Source organism: Eulemur rufifrons, chromosome 20 (genome assembly GCF_041146395.1).
Source record: "Eulemur rufifrons isolate Redbay chromosome 20, OSU_ERuf_1, whole genome shotgun sequence".
Lineage (NCBI taxonomy): Eukaryota > Metazoa > Chordata > Mammalia > Primates > Lemuridae > Eulemur > Eulemur rufifrons.
This window is the reverse complement of record NC_091002.1, coordinates 20,302,174-20,318,326: the sequence shown is the minus strand read 5'-3', so window position 1 is coordinate 20,318,326 and position 16,153 is coordinate 20,302,174. Positions and strand designations below refer to the sequence as shown.

At 46.6% G+C, this 16,153-nt stretch overlaps 2 protein-coding genes across 4 annotated transcripts in view; both read left to right on the top strand.

Annotated features, from left to right (window-relative positions):
* RALGAPB (Ral GTPase activating protein non-catalytic subunit beta) overlaps nt 1-8,334 on the top strand; it is a 98,090-nt gene extending 89,756 nt beyond the window's left edge. For all 3 annotated transcript variants that reach the window (XM_069496677.1, XM_069496676.1, XM_069496678.1), the window contains 3 exons: nt 436-514; nt 3,639-3,787; nt 4,261-8,334. In XM_069496677.1, coding sequence (XP_069352778.1) covers nt 436-514; nt 3,639-3,787; nt 4,261-4,454 — 422 coding nt within the window. In that variant the 3' untranslated portion in view covers nt 4,455-8,334. The remainder of the gene's footprint in view (nt 1-435; nt 515-3,638; nt 3,788-4,260) is intronic.
* Nucleotides 8,335-10,674: 2,340 nt separating this feature from the next.
* ADIG (adipogenin) lies at nt 10,675-15,940 on the top strand. Its single transcript, XM_069495748.1, is given in 4 exon segments — nt 10,675-10,801; nt 13,762-13,891; nt 15,405-15,620; nt 15,622-15,940. Coding segments are annotated over 4 exon segments (792 nt in total).
* Nucleotides 15,941-16,153: the final 213 nt, after the last annotated feature.

Sequence of the window (16,153 nt, the reverse complement as noted above, 5' to 3'; positions counted from 1 at the left end):
TGACGCCACGGCACTCACTCTAGCCCGGGCAACAAAGTGAGACTCTGTCTCAAAAAAAAAAAAAAAGAGTTCTGCTATGAATAAGTTTCTTATGATTTTTGTATAAGCAACATGAGAGTGTTAGAAGTTCATACTTTACCTAGAATCCCATCCAACCTAGAGTTTGTGGGAATAGGTGATAAATACTCTCCAACTAAGCCTCAAAGACTGTAGAACATAATTGTCTAAGAACTTTCTGCTCTAGATGAAATTAGCTAAAATATGTCTTGAGGGAGAATTTTTTTATTTGTGGGTAATAGTTAGGATTATATATTTTAGGATAGCACAGTCCATATATTTGTTGCCCACATGTGTAAAGAGATTAGTAAATTAGATTTCTTATTATTTGGGAAAAATGAGGGAGATATTATTTATAATGCTATTATTTTCTTCCAGAAAACTTTCCCCTCTCAGATCTGATGACAGAGATCAGTACTGGTGTGGAAACTACTGCAAACAGTAGCACTTCTCTGAGGTACACTCTTTTTATTTGCTTAAAGTTCATCAGAATGTCTATTTTTTAAATACTAATTGCAGCTTAATAAAGAAATAATTATAATGAAACAAAAGGGTTACAGGCATAAGAAATAAAAATAGAGAAGAAGAATCAAAGAAGTTTATACACAAATGTACAAGGTTATCAAATTAGCAAGAATTTTTTTTTAACCACTTTGTTGAGGTAAGACTGACATACAGAAAGCTGTGCATATTTGATGTATACCTGTGAAACTATCACCCCAGTCTAAACATATCCATCACCTCCAAAAATCCTCTCCTGCCTACTTCTTCTTCTTATTATTCTGTGATAAGGACACTTATAAGATCTACCCTCTTAGCAAATTTTTAGGTATACAATACAGTATTATTAACTGTAGCCACTATGCTGTGCAGTTGATCTCTAGGACTTATTCTGCATAACTGAAACTTTCTACCCTCTAACTAATACCCCATTTCCCCCTGCCTCCAGCCCCTGGCAACCACCATTCTATCCTCTGCTTCTGCAAGTTTGACTATTCTAGGGTCATCATATAAGTGGTATCATGTTGAATTTGTCTTTTTGTGCCTGGTTTATTTGATTTGGCATAATGTCCTCTAAGTTTATCCATGTAGTTGCAGATGACAGGATTTCCTTGTTTTTTTAAGGCTGAACGATATTGTATTGTGTGTATATACCACACTTTCTTTACCCATTTATCTGTCAGTAGATATTTAGGTTGCTTGCATGTCTTGGCTGTTACGATTAATGCTGTAGTAAAAATGGGAGTGCTGATACCTGTTTGAGATCCTGATTTTGGTTCCTCTGGATATATATCCAGTGGGACTGCTGGATCGTATGGTAGTTCTATTTTTAATTTTTTGAGAAACTGCTGTACTGTTTTCCGTGATGGCTGCACCAATTTACCTTCCCACCAACAGTGCACAAAGGTTCCCTTTTCTCCACATTCTCACCAACACTTGTTATCTTTCAATTGTTTTAAAAATGGCCATCCTAACTGGTATGAGGTGATATCTTATTGTGGTTTTGATTTGCATTTCTCTGACGATTAGTGATGTTGAGCACCTTAGTAAGGTTTTTAAATGGTATAATTAGTTGCTATTTTACATTTATATAGCAAAAAGAAAAATGGAGAAGTAGAGGCAATTAGGTACTAATGAAGACCATGGCAATAGGGTGGCAATATTAGATAGAAATAATAGAGTTAAATTGGTCAAAGCAATCTGGATAAATAGCAGTTAAAATATCCTAGTCTTACGAGCTATTTAATGGATAAATATCTTTAAGTAAAATGTAATACTAACTTTATTAAACATGTTAAAGCTTCTATTTTACCTGCCCATACACAGGAAGGATAAAAAGAGAATACTCTGATTCCAAAAATAGTAACACTGTATTTGTATGGGCTTTATAGTTTTCAAGGCCTTTTGCTTCCTGGTGTTTGGTTTGTAACTCCAAGAGTTACAGTTGTTATCCCCAGTTTACCAGTGGGAAAAAATAAGCTTGTAGAGGTTATTCCGCAGCGTCACACCTCCCGTCAGTGCAGGGGCAGCAATCTGAACCCAGGCCTCTCACTCCAAATACTAATAACCTCATCTCTCACTTCACAGAGCTACCCTCAAACTTGATATTTTAACTCGAGGTTCCTTCTAATTACAGGATCAGATTCTAACTGCATGTAAGATGAATTTATTCTAACATTGTTAGATTATTGTTGAAATGATGTAAGCAGAGATGGTTCATCTTAACATCATTTTTGAAAAATTTCTAGAAGAAGGCAAGTCATTCTTAAAACTTCCACTTTTTTATGCTGAAGTATTTTAAAACAAATTACAGATAAGATATCTTAACATTTTAAATACATCAGTATGCATCTCTAAAAAGAACACTTTTTAGATAGCTAAAGATAACATTATCTCAGTAATAAATATATTCAGATTTCTCTATTTTCCCTAAAATATCTTTTACAGTTGGTTTGTTCAAACCAGAATTCACTCCAGGACCACACATTTGGTGTTAATTCCGTAAATCTCTTTTAATATGGAATAGTCTTTTTTTCTTTTTTCTTCATGACACTGACTTGCTAAAGAGACTAGAATAGTTGTCATGAAAGAGACTTTCCTAGAACTAGTTTGGACGAGAACTTTACCTGTTGTATACTGTTTCTGTTGTTTTAATCTTTTGTAGGTCAAAGGTTGTAATACAATTCAACTGTAAAATTTGTATTTTATTGGTAGTTTTGCAAAGTTTAGAATTTGTTAGGGGGACAGAACTACTGTAGGATTAATTGGTTTTTTTTAATGTCTTGAAAAATTAATTCAGTTAGTCTTTGGCTAAAATCATTTTACCTATGTAGAAAGAAAGCTCATTGTGTTGCAGAAAACCCCCCAACGTGTAGCATCGCAAGTAACATGAGCACTTCTAGATGGGTTGCCTGGCCCTGACATGTGATGTGTAGCTGACTCTTGCATGAGTGCAGCTGCTGACCTTAGCATCGGCTGCTGGTCAGAGGCTGTGAGGGCTTTGGCTCTGTCAAGATGTGGGTTTATCACCTCAGCTGAGGAGGACACTTGTAGCTGGCTCAGGGGAATGGCCCTTCCAACCTCGCTTCCCACTTTTGAAAAAAAAAAAAATTATATCAGAGTTTCCCATAATGGGCCTAAGCTGTGTTCCTGCTTCTGCTCTGAGATACCAGCCTTGACCGTACTGGAATTCCCTGTGCTCTAGTCATGGGGAACACTTTTGTCCCCTACAAGAAGAGGGAACTCAGAGAAAGTCCCATAGGTGGTTGCTAGATTCTTAGCTCCCCACAATAGAGTTCTCTGGTCTTTCCTTCCACCCCCTGTCCCCAGTGGTTTTCTAAGCATATTTTTCACCCCCTTTTTGTTAGCTTAAAAAGCCTGACCCCAGTAATGGATATTTAGAGCCAAGTGTTACAGGAGGCAGCAACACGGGCTCCCAGAAAGAGGATTCTGAGCAGCCTGACCCCTTGACTTTGTTCAAACCACTGCCTGGCAATAGGTCCCCTTGGTATGCTTATGCTACGTATGGAAGCCTTCGACTCTTGTGTATCTGGGGTAAAATAAAATTTTCTTTTCTTAAGATCTACGACTCTTGAAAAAGAAGTTCCTGTCATATTCATCCACCCTTTAAACACTGGATTATTTCGGATAAAAATTCAAGGAGCCATTGGAAAATTTAACATGGTTATCCCTCTTGTGGACGGGATGATAGTCAGCAGGCGTGCTCTTGGTAAGGTCTTTACGTGCGGCTGAAGGGTTAGAGTTTCTTTCTTTAACATTTTTATAAACCAAAAAGAAGTGAAAATAGAGAAATGGTGATGTTACTTAATAGGTTCCACATGTAGGAAATGGCTATGGCTCTTGTTAAAAAGGGAGCACGTTTTGTTCTGTTTTAAATTATCCTTAATCTAATAAGTACAAGTAGAACTTCATAAACTATTAGTATTAGAAAATGAAAATAGCTGTTTATAATTCAGAGCAGGAAATGGGTCGTCAGACTAGACTTTGATACACTTTTTCCTTGTCAGTGTGTGTTTCTTCTGACAGTTTTATCTTAATGCTATGTCTGCCTCTCTGGGGATGGGAAGTTTTGCAAATGGAATGAAATCGTTTTGAGTATGCTGAGAATAGTTCACCTGAATACTGATGGTTCACCTAACTGACTGGTTGTTAACATTTATTTTAAAACTGTCTGTTTTCAAGGCTTTCTGGTGAGGCAGACTGTAATTAACATATGCAGAAGAAAGAGACTGGAGAGTGACTCCTACAGTCCACCACACGTCCGCCGGAAACAGAAAATCACCGACATCGTCAACAAGTACCGGAACAAGCAGTTAGAGCCAGAGTTTTATACTTCACTTTTCCAGGAGGTTGGACTCAAGAACTGCAGTTCTTAGACCACTGTCTGTCTAGGACTATTGAACTTCAGTTTGGGGACTATGATATCAAAGCAAAACAGTTTGATGATCACTGTAAAAATAAAAACAAATCACTTCCTAAGAGCTTACTGTTTAATCACCAGAATAGAAGAAACACATTATAAACCCATTTGATAGAAGACTTCCGGCTTTCTAGTGAAATGGGCTCCCAGGCACAATCATACTCCTGCTGGGTAATGACGATATACATTTTAGCCATAAACTTTCTTTTAAAAGTGACAATTTTAGTTAAATACAAGCCTTTTGAGGAGAAAGGCTTTTATGCATCTCAGTTAAACACATGCATTGGTAGTATCAACAAATTTGCAAATTAGAAGTTGAAGATAGTTTTATACCTCACTTTTTAGGAGGTTGTATTCAGAATTAAAATCTGTCTCAGAATCTTTCAGGACATTTAAAGACTCGCGTTGCTAGCGTGGAGGAGAAGGAACAAGTCTCAGCCTTCTGCTCACTGGTAGGTCCATTTGTATCCAGCTTTCAAACTGACAAAAAGAAAAGAACATAAATGTTTTTTGCTCAGATAAGAAGACATTAAAATATTTAATATTTTTTCTCCACACTTCAGAAAGTTGTCATTCTCATCGCTGTGCAGATCTGTCTGAAGCCCCAGTTTCTGGACGACCCAGGAACAGACCTAAGATGGCATGGCCTTGTCCTTTAATGGGGATGCAAATGAAGTTTGTGGGGTTAAAAGTTATAAGACAGTAGTGATACCTCCACTCTCTCCATTATTGTCCAGCTTGGTGACATAATGACAGGTTACACATTTATGACTCATTGATTAAATATCAAAAAATGTAAATTCACAATAGGTGTTGAAAAATTATTTGGTTTCATCCACTGTCTCTTATTTCAGGACCAAGCAGCAAACTGCAATAGTTTATGAAGGATTCTAATTTGAGGTTCAGAAAGTAGCCTCTCAACGATACTAATTCAGATCTCTCCCAGAGAGCTTGCTGGATTTCACCGTAATGTTTCATCAGCTATTAGCGCCCACCTCCTTGGGTGGCTACTGTTAGAAATGGCTCTTGTCATGTTTTCTGGACTTTGCCAGCTGAAGACACAACAGATCCCTGCCAGGGTTTTGGAAATACTTCTGTTACCTCGCTGCTACTTTTCTGCCAGGGATAAAACTTTTGAGGTGGCCAGACCCCGAACATCCGTGTAAGGATTCCTGTTACAGTGCTGCAGTACACACCGCTCATTTCTCCTATTCTTATATGCTTTGTTCTTTAGTAAGATTATTTTATGTTAAGAAAATAAGTGATATTTGAAGTCCAAAGAGTGATTATAGTTGTATAAGGGGTGTTTTCCCACTTGAACTCTGATGTCAGTAGATTTTGTAGGTCAGGGCTACAATGGTCTGTTTGATTTGATATTTTGGTAGTCTACTTAGGGGGCAGGGGATAGTGTAGGACCTAATTCCCTGTGCAGATAACTCTACTCCAAAAGTATGTATTTTGCCATCTATGAGCAAGAAATGTGAGCATAGCAGCTTTTGGTTTTAAGTTTGCCATTGCCTTTTCTTTGTGTTTGTTTTAAGCTCAGGTAAAGACAACCACCTCCCTCTATGACTCCAATTTCCATTCAGGGTATGATATTCTTCAATAATTGATATTCTTTTTAAGCTGGGCAATAAGTTGACATTTCCAGATGGCAGCATGGGAGAGGGGCGATGTGTGATAAAGATGAGCAAGTTCTACCCTAAAATTGTGTTAGTAGTTCAGCAGGAATAAGGTGAGGTTTAAAAACTTTTCAAGGTAATTCCAGATTGACATTTCAAGAGGAAAATGGGCCCTTGTTCTAGTTGGAGTGAACAAAGAAGGCTATAAATTGATGTGCAACTTATAACATTCCAGAGGTTAAAAATAACTGATGTAGATGTACTTCCTCAGTGTGATTCTTCAGATAAAATTTTTACTTTTGGCATAGTTTCAATGTCAGAAAAATGTATGGGATATGGGCTTGCTGATCCTTCAGTTAGCTGTAATTTCTGGCAACTCTTTGTAATTCTGATGACTTTGATAAGTGAACAACCCTGTTGAATGCAGTTTGTGATCTGGGAGACTTAGTGGTCTTCCAGGGAAGGGAGATGTGCAGCCCCTGAAGGCATGAAGCCCCCAGTGTGTGCAGAGCCAGTGGAGTATGGGATATGCATACCTCGCCAGGTGCTGGTTCCTTCTGCTCAGAATAACATCTGCCCGAAAAGGGAGTGTGGTAAGAACCCTTGGACCTTTCACCAGTTTGGGTTTGAGTTCATGGTCCCTAGATTCACCCAACTGCCTGTGTTAGAAATCACTCTGAGTAGAATAATGCTGGAGGAACGTATTTAGTACCTAATAATAATCATTAGTAGCCCACTTGATAAATTTGCCAGGATATGTTCAAAACCTTTTGGGGGAAGCCAGAACCACTTTTGTCTGTGGCTTAAGCAGTTCAGTTGCTACGTCTGTGCCAGGTGCACCAGGGGGTGGATGTGTGTGGCGTTCTGTGAAGAGGAAAATGGAAAGTGTTACCCAAGAGACAGAGGCAGGTCACCTTCCTACTCCCATCTTAAGCTTTCCTCCTCCTCTCTGGCTGGGAGCATTAAGGACAGTGAGGGGGGCTTTTACCTTTTTAACTCTTTCCTTGTTTACCAGCTCTACCTTTTGTCCAGGGCTTCTTCCTAAGACCCTCTCCTGTCCGTTGGCCCTTAGAAAGGAATCATTACCTGGTGGGTTGATCCCCCTCCCCTGGCCACACACACACACACACACACACACACGTGCCATTTTCCTCCGTTTCCAGGTCCTGTATTTCAGGGCAGCCCATTCGCCTCTGGACTCATTTATAAATGCAGAATACCCACACCGTCGGCCGGTAATGTCAGTTGCCTACGGGTTGTATGTATGAAGCCTTCATGAGCAGTTACTTTTCTGTGTAACGCTGGGGAAGCATTTGTCAAGCTCTGCAGAGACTGGGTTTTAGAGAGGCAGAGTCTTTAAGAATATTTATTTCTTTTGGAAGGTGGAACTTTACCCAAAGTGAGAGTCAGCCTTTGCTGAAAGACTTATTTTGTGGTAGATGGTAGGACACATATTGGAGGCAATTTGACACTCCTGCCAGCAGTTCTCCATTCAGCATTTCACAACCCATTCAGGTTCTAGCTTCCTAAAAAGAATTGATTTCCGTGTTTACATGCAATGATCATTGGGTTCAGACGGTCTGTCTGTTTTAAAGATTCCCAAGACAGCCTCTTCCCGAGATGGAGAGATTGGAGGGGATCCGTCCGTACAGTGTGGAATCAAACGGCGGGTTTCTCAGCAGCTAAAGAAGCCATGTACTGTATAGTGTTTTTCTCAGAATATCAACTCCTGTTCTTCAGATGCTTTTCTTTTTTTAATGGAGAGGGAAAAGGTGTAATTTGGGATTCCACAGTGCCTTGCATATAGTAGGCGCCCAATAAATACTTGTTGAAACAAACCAAGTTTCCCAAGTCCTCGTCTCTTGCAGCGACCAAGACATCTTTCTCCTCTGAAGGGCTTGGCAGTTGTGGCTAAAAAAATAAGCAGTATCATTATTTGCTTGAAATCATATATACAATTTGTATGAATTTCAGTATGTTGCCAAGACATGATCTTTTTCTTATTGTATTTTCTGTAAATATTTCTGGCACTGAACTGTAAAGTAAAGGCGAAATGTAAATATGAAGGTGTACCCGTGTCCCCTACGCCTCCTGTGTTTTATCTTCGTCGGTTAGGGAAGAAGGCCCAGAGGTTTGTTTGTATTTATGCCAATCCTTTGTCCAGAAGAAACACATGGAATATTGAATGTAATACATTTAGTCAATTAAATTTTAAGGAGATTCTTATCTAACAACGTGGTGTATGCTTTTGGTTACAGGCTGGGCTTTGCCTCCCCCATGGGTGCTCTTCAGTTCCCCTTTTCGGGGGCGTCTGCTTGGCTTCGGCTACCCTGCGTAACTGAGATCTGTAGAGTTTCATGAAATACTCAAAATTCGCTTAATTTTCAAAGAAAGTATTTGGCCCTCTATGCTGGAAGGAGCTCATAGAACGAAAACCCTAACACTGCCCACGGAGGCTCGCCTTGAAGAGGCTGGGAATTGCCGAGGGGATGTCTTGGGGACGAGGAAGTGCTAGCCATGCCCACTGCCTGCAGAAAATCAGCCCTGCCAGGGCTGGGCAGTCAGGAGAGCGGGGAGACGTAGAGGAGGTCACCCCTGCTCCCACTGCCCCTTATGTAGGGTTGGCTGCAGAGGGTCCCATGGGGCCAGATTAGTGCCGAAATGCCTACATCACACGTGGAGGGGTGGGTGGACCACTTGAGGAAACCAGTGAGAACCATCATGGTACATGCCTCTGCCAAGAGCTGCCCCTCTGTCCTGGCACAGACTCAGAATGACGCTGCGTGCCAGCCCCTGAGCTGTGTCTGAGACCCTCCCCTCAGTGTGGCCACGCCTGCTCTGCCCGCTCACCGCAGGACCTCCAGCTGGGCCTGGTGCACAGTGGCCCTGTTTTGGTGTCTGGAAAGATTTCATAGCCAGAAAGTGTGTGTCCAAGCCTTTCTCAACGAGCATGCTCCGCCCTCTCTGGCCCCAGCCCCTTCAGGACCCAATGCCAGGAAGTCACCCCCAGCCCCAAGCACCCATTCCCGATCTTGGTCTCTGGGCCTCGCATCTGGCACAGCTTTCCTGCCTTCCTCGGGTGCACGTTAATGCCATTTTCCCAGACTTCTGGGAACTCTGGCGTCCTACAGCTGGGGTAGGACTCCTTCAAAACAAAACCAAGCCCCAGCTCTCCCCTACTCTATTTTTTTCGATGGCTGGCCCTACGTTCCCTTCTCCTTGGACTGGTGTCTTCCTATAAGGGGTTCCTTCTACCCCATGTCTCCCCCAAGGTCTGCCACCACTACTGGTTCCGCCTGACTTTTCAACTGATGCTCTTAAACCAGGCGCTGCTGTGCTCTCAAAATCAAGTCTGCGTCAGAATCACCCTGGTTGCTCATCAGCGTGTGGAGTCCTGAGCCTCACTCCTGCCTCTGGAGATCCGACTGTGATCAGGGTGAGCCTAGGAATTGCCATGTGTGATAACCTTCCAGCCCCCACGCCCCTGCTGGCGGTGACTGAGGCAGGCGGTCCAGAGAGTGGGCTCCCCATTGCCTACCAGGCTCTCGACCCGACCCGAGTTCTTCCCCCTAGCTTAGGGGCTGTTGGGCCCTGGGAGGCCCAGAGCCTCTTTCCTGCCGTGGCCTGGCACATGGAAGTTTACTGAACACCTCATGAATGAATGAAGGACAGAGGTGAGGTGGGAGTGTTCTGCCCACTACAGAGAAAAAGGAACAGGGTTAATACCTTTATAAGTTTCTCATGGAAAACCCTAATAAGGAGAGGTACAGAAACTTCCAGATGAAATAATCCTTTATTGAGGGCCTACTATGTGTTTTGTTAGAAAGTCTTTAAGTGGCAGCCCAGGGAGCCAATCCAGTCTCACAGACAGGTTTTGTTAAGCCAATAATGTTATAACAAGGTTTGATCCAACACTTTAAATTTGGGAGACTTTACATAAAAACCCAGAACTTTTGGCTCCCCTGGGAAAGTGGGGAGTTCTGGCAATACTGAACCCGCACTTCCCTCCCGGCAATTGGCTGCAGCTACTCCAGCTGCCTGCTTTAGTGCGGCATACTCTGTCCAGCCCGCTGCAGTCCCCTGCACCCTGCAGAGGGTGGGTGTGGACAGGTGCAGCTGGAATTACAGGACTGGGGACCTGGCTGGCTCCTGGAGGTATCTGTGACCTCAGGTATGTCAACACCCACGCAGAGGGGTAATTTTTCTAACTTAGAGAATTACTTCCATCTTAGAAGAAAGAGGATCAGGGAAGTGTCACATGAACCCAGTAGCTGCTGAGCTGGGATTGAAACCCAAGCCTGCCTGCCCGGAAGCCTGGGTGTTTATTCTCAGCCAAACTGTCTCACTGCCTACCTCCCACACATCCATCCAAACGCACAGCTCTCCTTCCAGGTCGCCCCTGCAGGCTTTGCCCGAAAGACACTGTGACTTCCTGGTTGCATCACAGCTCAGTCACAATTGGGCTGAGAGCAGAGCATGGCCCAGCCTACCAGGTCCCCAGGGGCAGCCCTGCCATCCCAGCCAGGGCTGGCCTGGCTTAGCCACACATTCACTATGAGGTACCCCTTGGTGCCGCTGATGAACGACCTCACGTTTTCTTTCCTGGTTTTCTGGCTGTGCCTCCCTGTGGGTTTGCTGTTATTTTTGCTGATTGTCTGGCTACGCTTCTTACTTACCCAAGGTGAGCGTCTTACCTGTCCAGGCTGGGCCTTAATCCTGGACCTGAGCAGGAGTCTGAATAGGCCAAGGTGTCCTGAATCAACTACAGAAAAAGGGTTTTGTTCAGGCATTTTAAGTGCTGGCTCAGATACAAGCAGTGAACTCTTCAGAGGATGGGCTTGGTTGTTTAGGGTTTCTTAATCTAGAGTTCAAAAGTGAGTCCCCAAGTTTAACTGCAAAGCAATGGGTTTTCATGTCTATAACACATATGATCTTTAGTACAAATTAGAAAGAGGTGGCTCTTCTGGGCAGATGAATTAGAAAAAGGTGCCACTTCCTGTGAATGCAGCTGGGGCACAAGGCTTTGTGAGCAGAGCATGGGCTGGATTTCAGTTCTACTCACCCCGTGAGCTGGGTGCTTCTGTGTAGTAAACATCTTGGACAATGGGATACAGCAGCCTTAGGTGTTTTTCAGGTACCCAGAGACCACACTGTTTCTACCTAGACCATACATCGGAGAGGATCTGGCTTCTCTGAGACACAGGATCATGGAAGCCAACTGACATTCATGCTGACCTCAGCATGCCACCAATAGGAGCAAGAGCCAGGGCAAAGCTGGCCGCGAGGACAGCCGGGGGCAGGTGGGCCAGGGTCTGGTCTGGCCACGTGGCAGGAGTGATTCTTCTACCCCTTGTCTCCCTGGGTGTCCCTTTCATTGAGAGCCCTCTTCCTGGAGACCACTTAACCTCCCACCTCCTGCTCCTCAGCCCCACGACCTTTGGCCCCTAGGCAGGGAGGGCGCTGAGCATGTGGCCAGCTGTGGTCAGACGTCACGAGGCAGGGCAAGCAGTCCCAGCTCCACTGGCCCTCTGGTCTCAAATGTAGGGGCCAGAAATTGTGTCATTATCGGAAGTTCCCTGCAAGAGCCTAGGAGGTCCTCTTGCTTCCAGAAAATGTTTGTTTAAAGTATATTTTCCTCATATTCCCAGGGCACACCACAGCCCTCCCTGAGGGGCACAGTTCTGGCATTGAGCCCCGCAGCTGGTGGGACTCAGAGGACTTGTTTGCGTACTGGCTATCAAAGTCTCCTTTCTGGGGTCTGGAAGACTTGCGTTCAGATTTCAGCCTTGCTTCTTAGTAGCTCATAATAATAGCTAAACTTTTTTGAAAACTGTGTACTAAGTCTTGTGCTAAACACTTGACATGCAGTATCTCATTTAATCCTCAAAATAACCCTGTGAAGTAATTCTTAGATTACAATTGAGGAAACCGAGGCTTGGGGAGGAGAAGGAATCTCCCCAAGTGACACACCTATGAAGTACTTAAGAGCCAGTTGTCTCCCTTCAAATCCTAGCTCTGCCACCTACCATCTGTGTGACTTTGGGCATGTCCTCTCTGAGCCTCAGTTTTCTCACCCGCACAATGGAGGTGATCATCCTTTCGGGGTATGGATGGGCTTCCCTGGGTCGATGCGTCTCAGGTGCTTGCAGGGCAGGACACACAGCACATGTACACACCTGGCACGTGGCGGGTGCCCGTAGGCTAAAAAAATAATCCAGCCCGTGTTGGTTTTATCAGTGTGGTAGGCAATGTAGCAGCGGCTTTGGGTGGCTTCTCCAGAGCGGAGGGGACACTTTACCTACCACCCAGGCCAAGGCCTAAGCATTGATCTCCAGAAATTCATTCTCCTTGGAGGCCCTGCTCCAAAACCTTCCACAACCTGCCCCCCTGACCCCTCCTCAGCCTTTCTCCTGAGAGGCTATTTACTCCCTGACCTATCACATGGCGTTTTGAAATAAGTCCTTTGTTAATTTTGCAATAAAGAGAAACCATCCTGAAAATGGGGCGCGCAATCCTCCCTCAGGGTCTCCGTGTTCTTGGAACTCTCAGAATTGTTGTGTGAGTTTTGCCCTTGTGCTGGGAACTGGTCCAAAGCCAGGGTCTGGCCTGCCGGGGTTTAGGGGGCTGGGGGCTCAGGACCCCCAGGCCAGTGGTTTTCTATTCTGCAGAGAATCTCTTGGTTGGAATCAGTTTGGGCTGGAATCCAGTATGAAAAACAGCTCTGCCACCTCCTCCTCCTTGGCCCAAGCCCACTCCTGCCGGGCTCAGCAGGGCAGTTTCAGGGCCTGGAAGGAAGCGCGCTGAGCACAGGGCGCCCGGCAGGATGCACTTGCCCAGGTCACAGGAGGAGCAGGTGGGGAGGAGCCGGGAGCTGCCTGGTGAGGCTGGCACTGAGGGACTCGGAGAGGCTGGCCGGGGGGACAGTGCTGCTCTGGCCATGACACGGGGAGAGAGGATGGAGCCATGTGCGCCCTTCGAGAGGAACATGCCCTGTTGCAAGTGTTTGCTTTTGCGATTTGCAGAAGGAAGAAAGTAAACCTCCAAAGGGAGGGATTTGGGGCTGAAACAGGAATGGCACAACAAGCCTCGCCTGTTGAGGGTCCTGCCCGCTCCTCGTGGTGGGCCTTGGAGCAAGATGTTCAACTCAAAGCTGCCTTCAAATCCCAAACAAGTGCACCCACCGGAACGGTGGCGCAGGGAGGCCGACTTTGAATCCAGCGCCACCGCTCCCTGGCTGTGAGCCCAGACAAGTCATTTCACCTTTCTGAGCCTTCCTCGTCTGTAAAATGTGAAAAATACTAGTAATTGCCTTTGGGAAGTTGTTAAAAGGACGAAATGAGAAAATGAACTGGACTATGACCTAAACAGCATGTCATTTGCTCACTTCTGGGGTCCTTCCGTCTAGCAGGTGGATATGGCCACTTTCTAAATCACAGGACAACCTTCTGTCTTGGTCCCTGGTCCCCACTGAAGGCCCAGAAGTCTTCCTTAGGTCTCAGGGCCGGCCCGTATGATTCTGCCTCGGCCCACTGGCCTCAGCCAAGGCTGCGGGGACACCCCGGCCTGGCAGGGCGCTCCCCCTGGGTCAGGGTAGGAGACGGGACGTGACCACCCCTGAGGCCTGGTCTTGTATCTCCACAGATTCAGAGGAAAATGACTCAGATTTGTGCTTGGATTGGGAGCCCTGGAGCAAAGGCCTGGCCAGGTTTTGCTGGATGGAGGCACTGCCTAGCGCAGAGGAGTGGCTCTGCGGGTCAGCCCGCTCCGCCAGGTGAGCCCCTTCTCGGGGCGGGGTGGCAGGGGGGGCTCAGGGGCTGCCTGAGGCTGCTCCGGGGGAGAGCGGCTCCCTCCACCTTCTGCCTCACTGTGCGGCAGACTTGCTCTGGCCCTGCCAGACTTGCACCGCCCCCTCTGCCATGAGGAGCCCATGCAAAGGTCCCCTGTCCTCTACTCAGGACCTCACCTCCTTACGGTCTTTGATGGGCTGTTCCCTCACCTCCAAGGGTTTGCTCTAGTGTCCCTTTTTCAGCAGGACTCTCCCTGCTGCTATATTTGATATTGCAACACTCCCACCCCCCACACACACACCACGGCCTTCACTCTGCTCTGCTTTTGCCGTAGCGCTCACCGCCTGCTAACATGCTGATCGTGGAAGTATCTAAGCCCAGAGCACTGCCTGGCGCTCCATACACACTTGCAGAAGGAATGACGTGATCATGATATTAGTGATAACAATAACAGCTGATATTCTCTGGGGACTTCCTAGGTACCAGGGCCTGTGCTAAGCATTTTTCTTTCACAAGCGCATTTATGAAACCGTATAAACAGGATGTTATTCTGGCCTCCATTTACAGATGAGAACCCTGGGTGTCGGGGCAGTTACTGTGCCCAGAGCAGCAGGGCCCTTGCACCCAGGGAACACCCAGGAGACTCGGCCGTTCAATGGGGTTAGACGCCATCTCTATGCCAATGGCCCCCGAATGTGTGTGTCTCCCTGTAATGTCCTTTCTGAGCCCTGCTGTCTGTCTACTTGACACCCCTTCATGTTACAGGGGAATTCCCGATTCTGTGGCTGCCCAAGAAAGCAAAGTGCAGCAGCCCAATCCTCTGCTTTTGTCTCTGTGAACAGCGCCACCACTGCCCGATCCAGCTGCTTGAGCCACAGGCCTGGGAGTCAGCCTCATGCCTTTCCCTCCCAACTCCAATCTCCGTCTCTCACGTGCCCACTGCTTTCTGTCCCCACAGCCACCAGAGCCCGCCCTACTCCGAAGCTGGCTCGAGCAACATGGTCACTAACCCCCAGCTTGGAGCCCTGCCTGTCTGAGTGGAGGGAGGAGGTGGGCGCAGGAAGGAGGGCCCCTCACTTAACCTCGTGACTCTTAACCTTTCTGGATCGTGACCTGGACAGTTGAGGGCCCTTTCCCCAGAAAAACTCACGTACGTGCACTCAGAAATGTGTGCGCAAGGCCAGCTTCACAGGCATGTGACCTGCAGTCACACCAGGTCCCGGGTCCGAAGGGCCCCGTGCTTGGTTTAATGCTCTGCTGTGGCTGGCTGGAAATTCTTAGCTTCTGAACAAGGGCCCCCATCTGATTTGCTATTGGGCCCCATAAATTATGCAGCCTGTCCTGTTTTTGTACAATTTGTGGGGTGAGAAAACAAGATTTTCAGATGCTGTGTGAGAACCCTGTCCCATTTATCTAGGGCCCTCCCCACCCCGTCTTATCTGTCTCTTTCTTACTCTTTTGTTCCAATATCAGACCCAACCATCCCTTTGTTTCTAGCCTGGCTTTCCCAGAGTCATCTGAGCTGTGGCGATGGCCGAAGTGGACGGGAGAGACTGGCCAGGGAGGGAAGAGGACTTTGGCGACTGCAGTGCCTCCCTGGAACCCCCAACTCGTGTGCTCGGCAGACAGACAGCCGAAAGCCTCTGGAGGAACCAGCTGTTCTACACCCTTGCGGAGACCACCCAGGCCCCCCAGGGAGGAGCCCGCGTCTGTGAAGACAGGAGGAGCAGGCGCACGGGGACAAGTTGGCCAACCCCAGCCAGAGAGGCCCTAGGGCAGGCCTGGGCCAGAGGGTGGGGTTGCATATTAAAGAAGCGAGGGGCTTCCCCTGCTCAGGGGACCCTGACAAACCTGCCGAGCCTGACCTAGTCCCTTCATTCAACCAGCTGTGGGGCCCGGATGTCCCTCACCCTCTCCGGAAACGGAAACGCCTGACCCTCTTCACCAGCGGCTCGAGAGGGGGCCTTGCTCTGAACTTGCTGCAGAGTGTCTGCCTTTGCCTGGGTATGACACGAAGCGCTCACACTTTGTGAGCACAGACTACCCGAGTCAGGTACTTCCGTGTGTGCGTTACGCCGCCGCTTTTAACCCTCGCCAGAATCCCGTGAGGTAGGGTCTTTGGTCTCCTCTGTTTTACAGATGGGGAAACCGAGGCACGGAGCAGTCAAGTAACTTGCTCACAGTCACACCGGTGGAGTTGGGATTTGAACCCAGGCCCTGTGACTCCAGAACCAGGTCCCGATCCA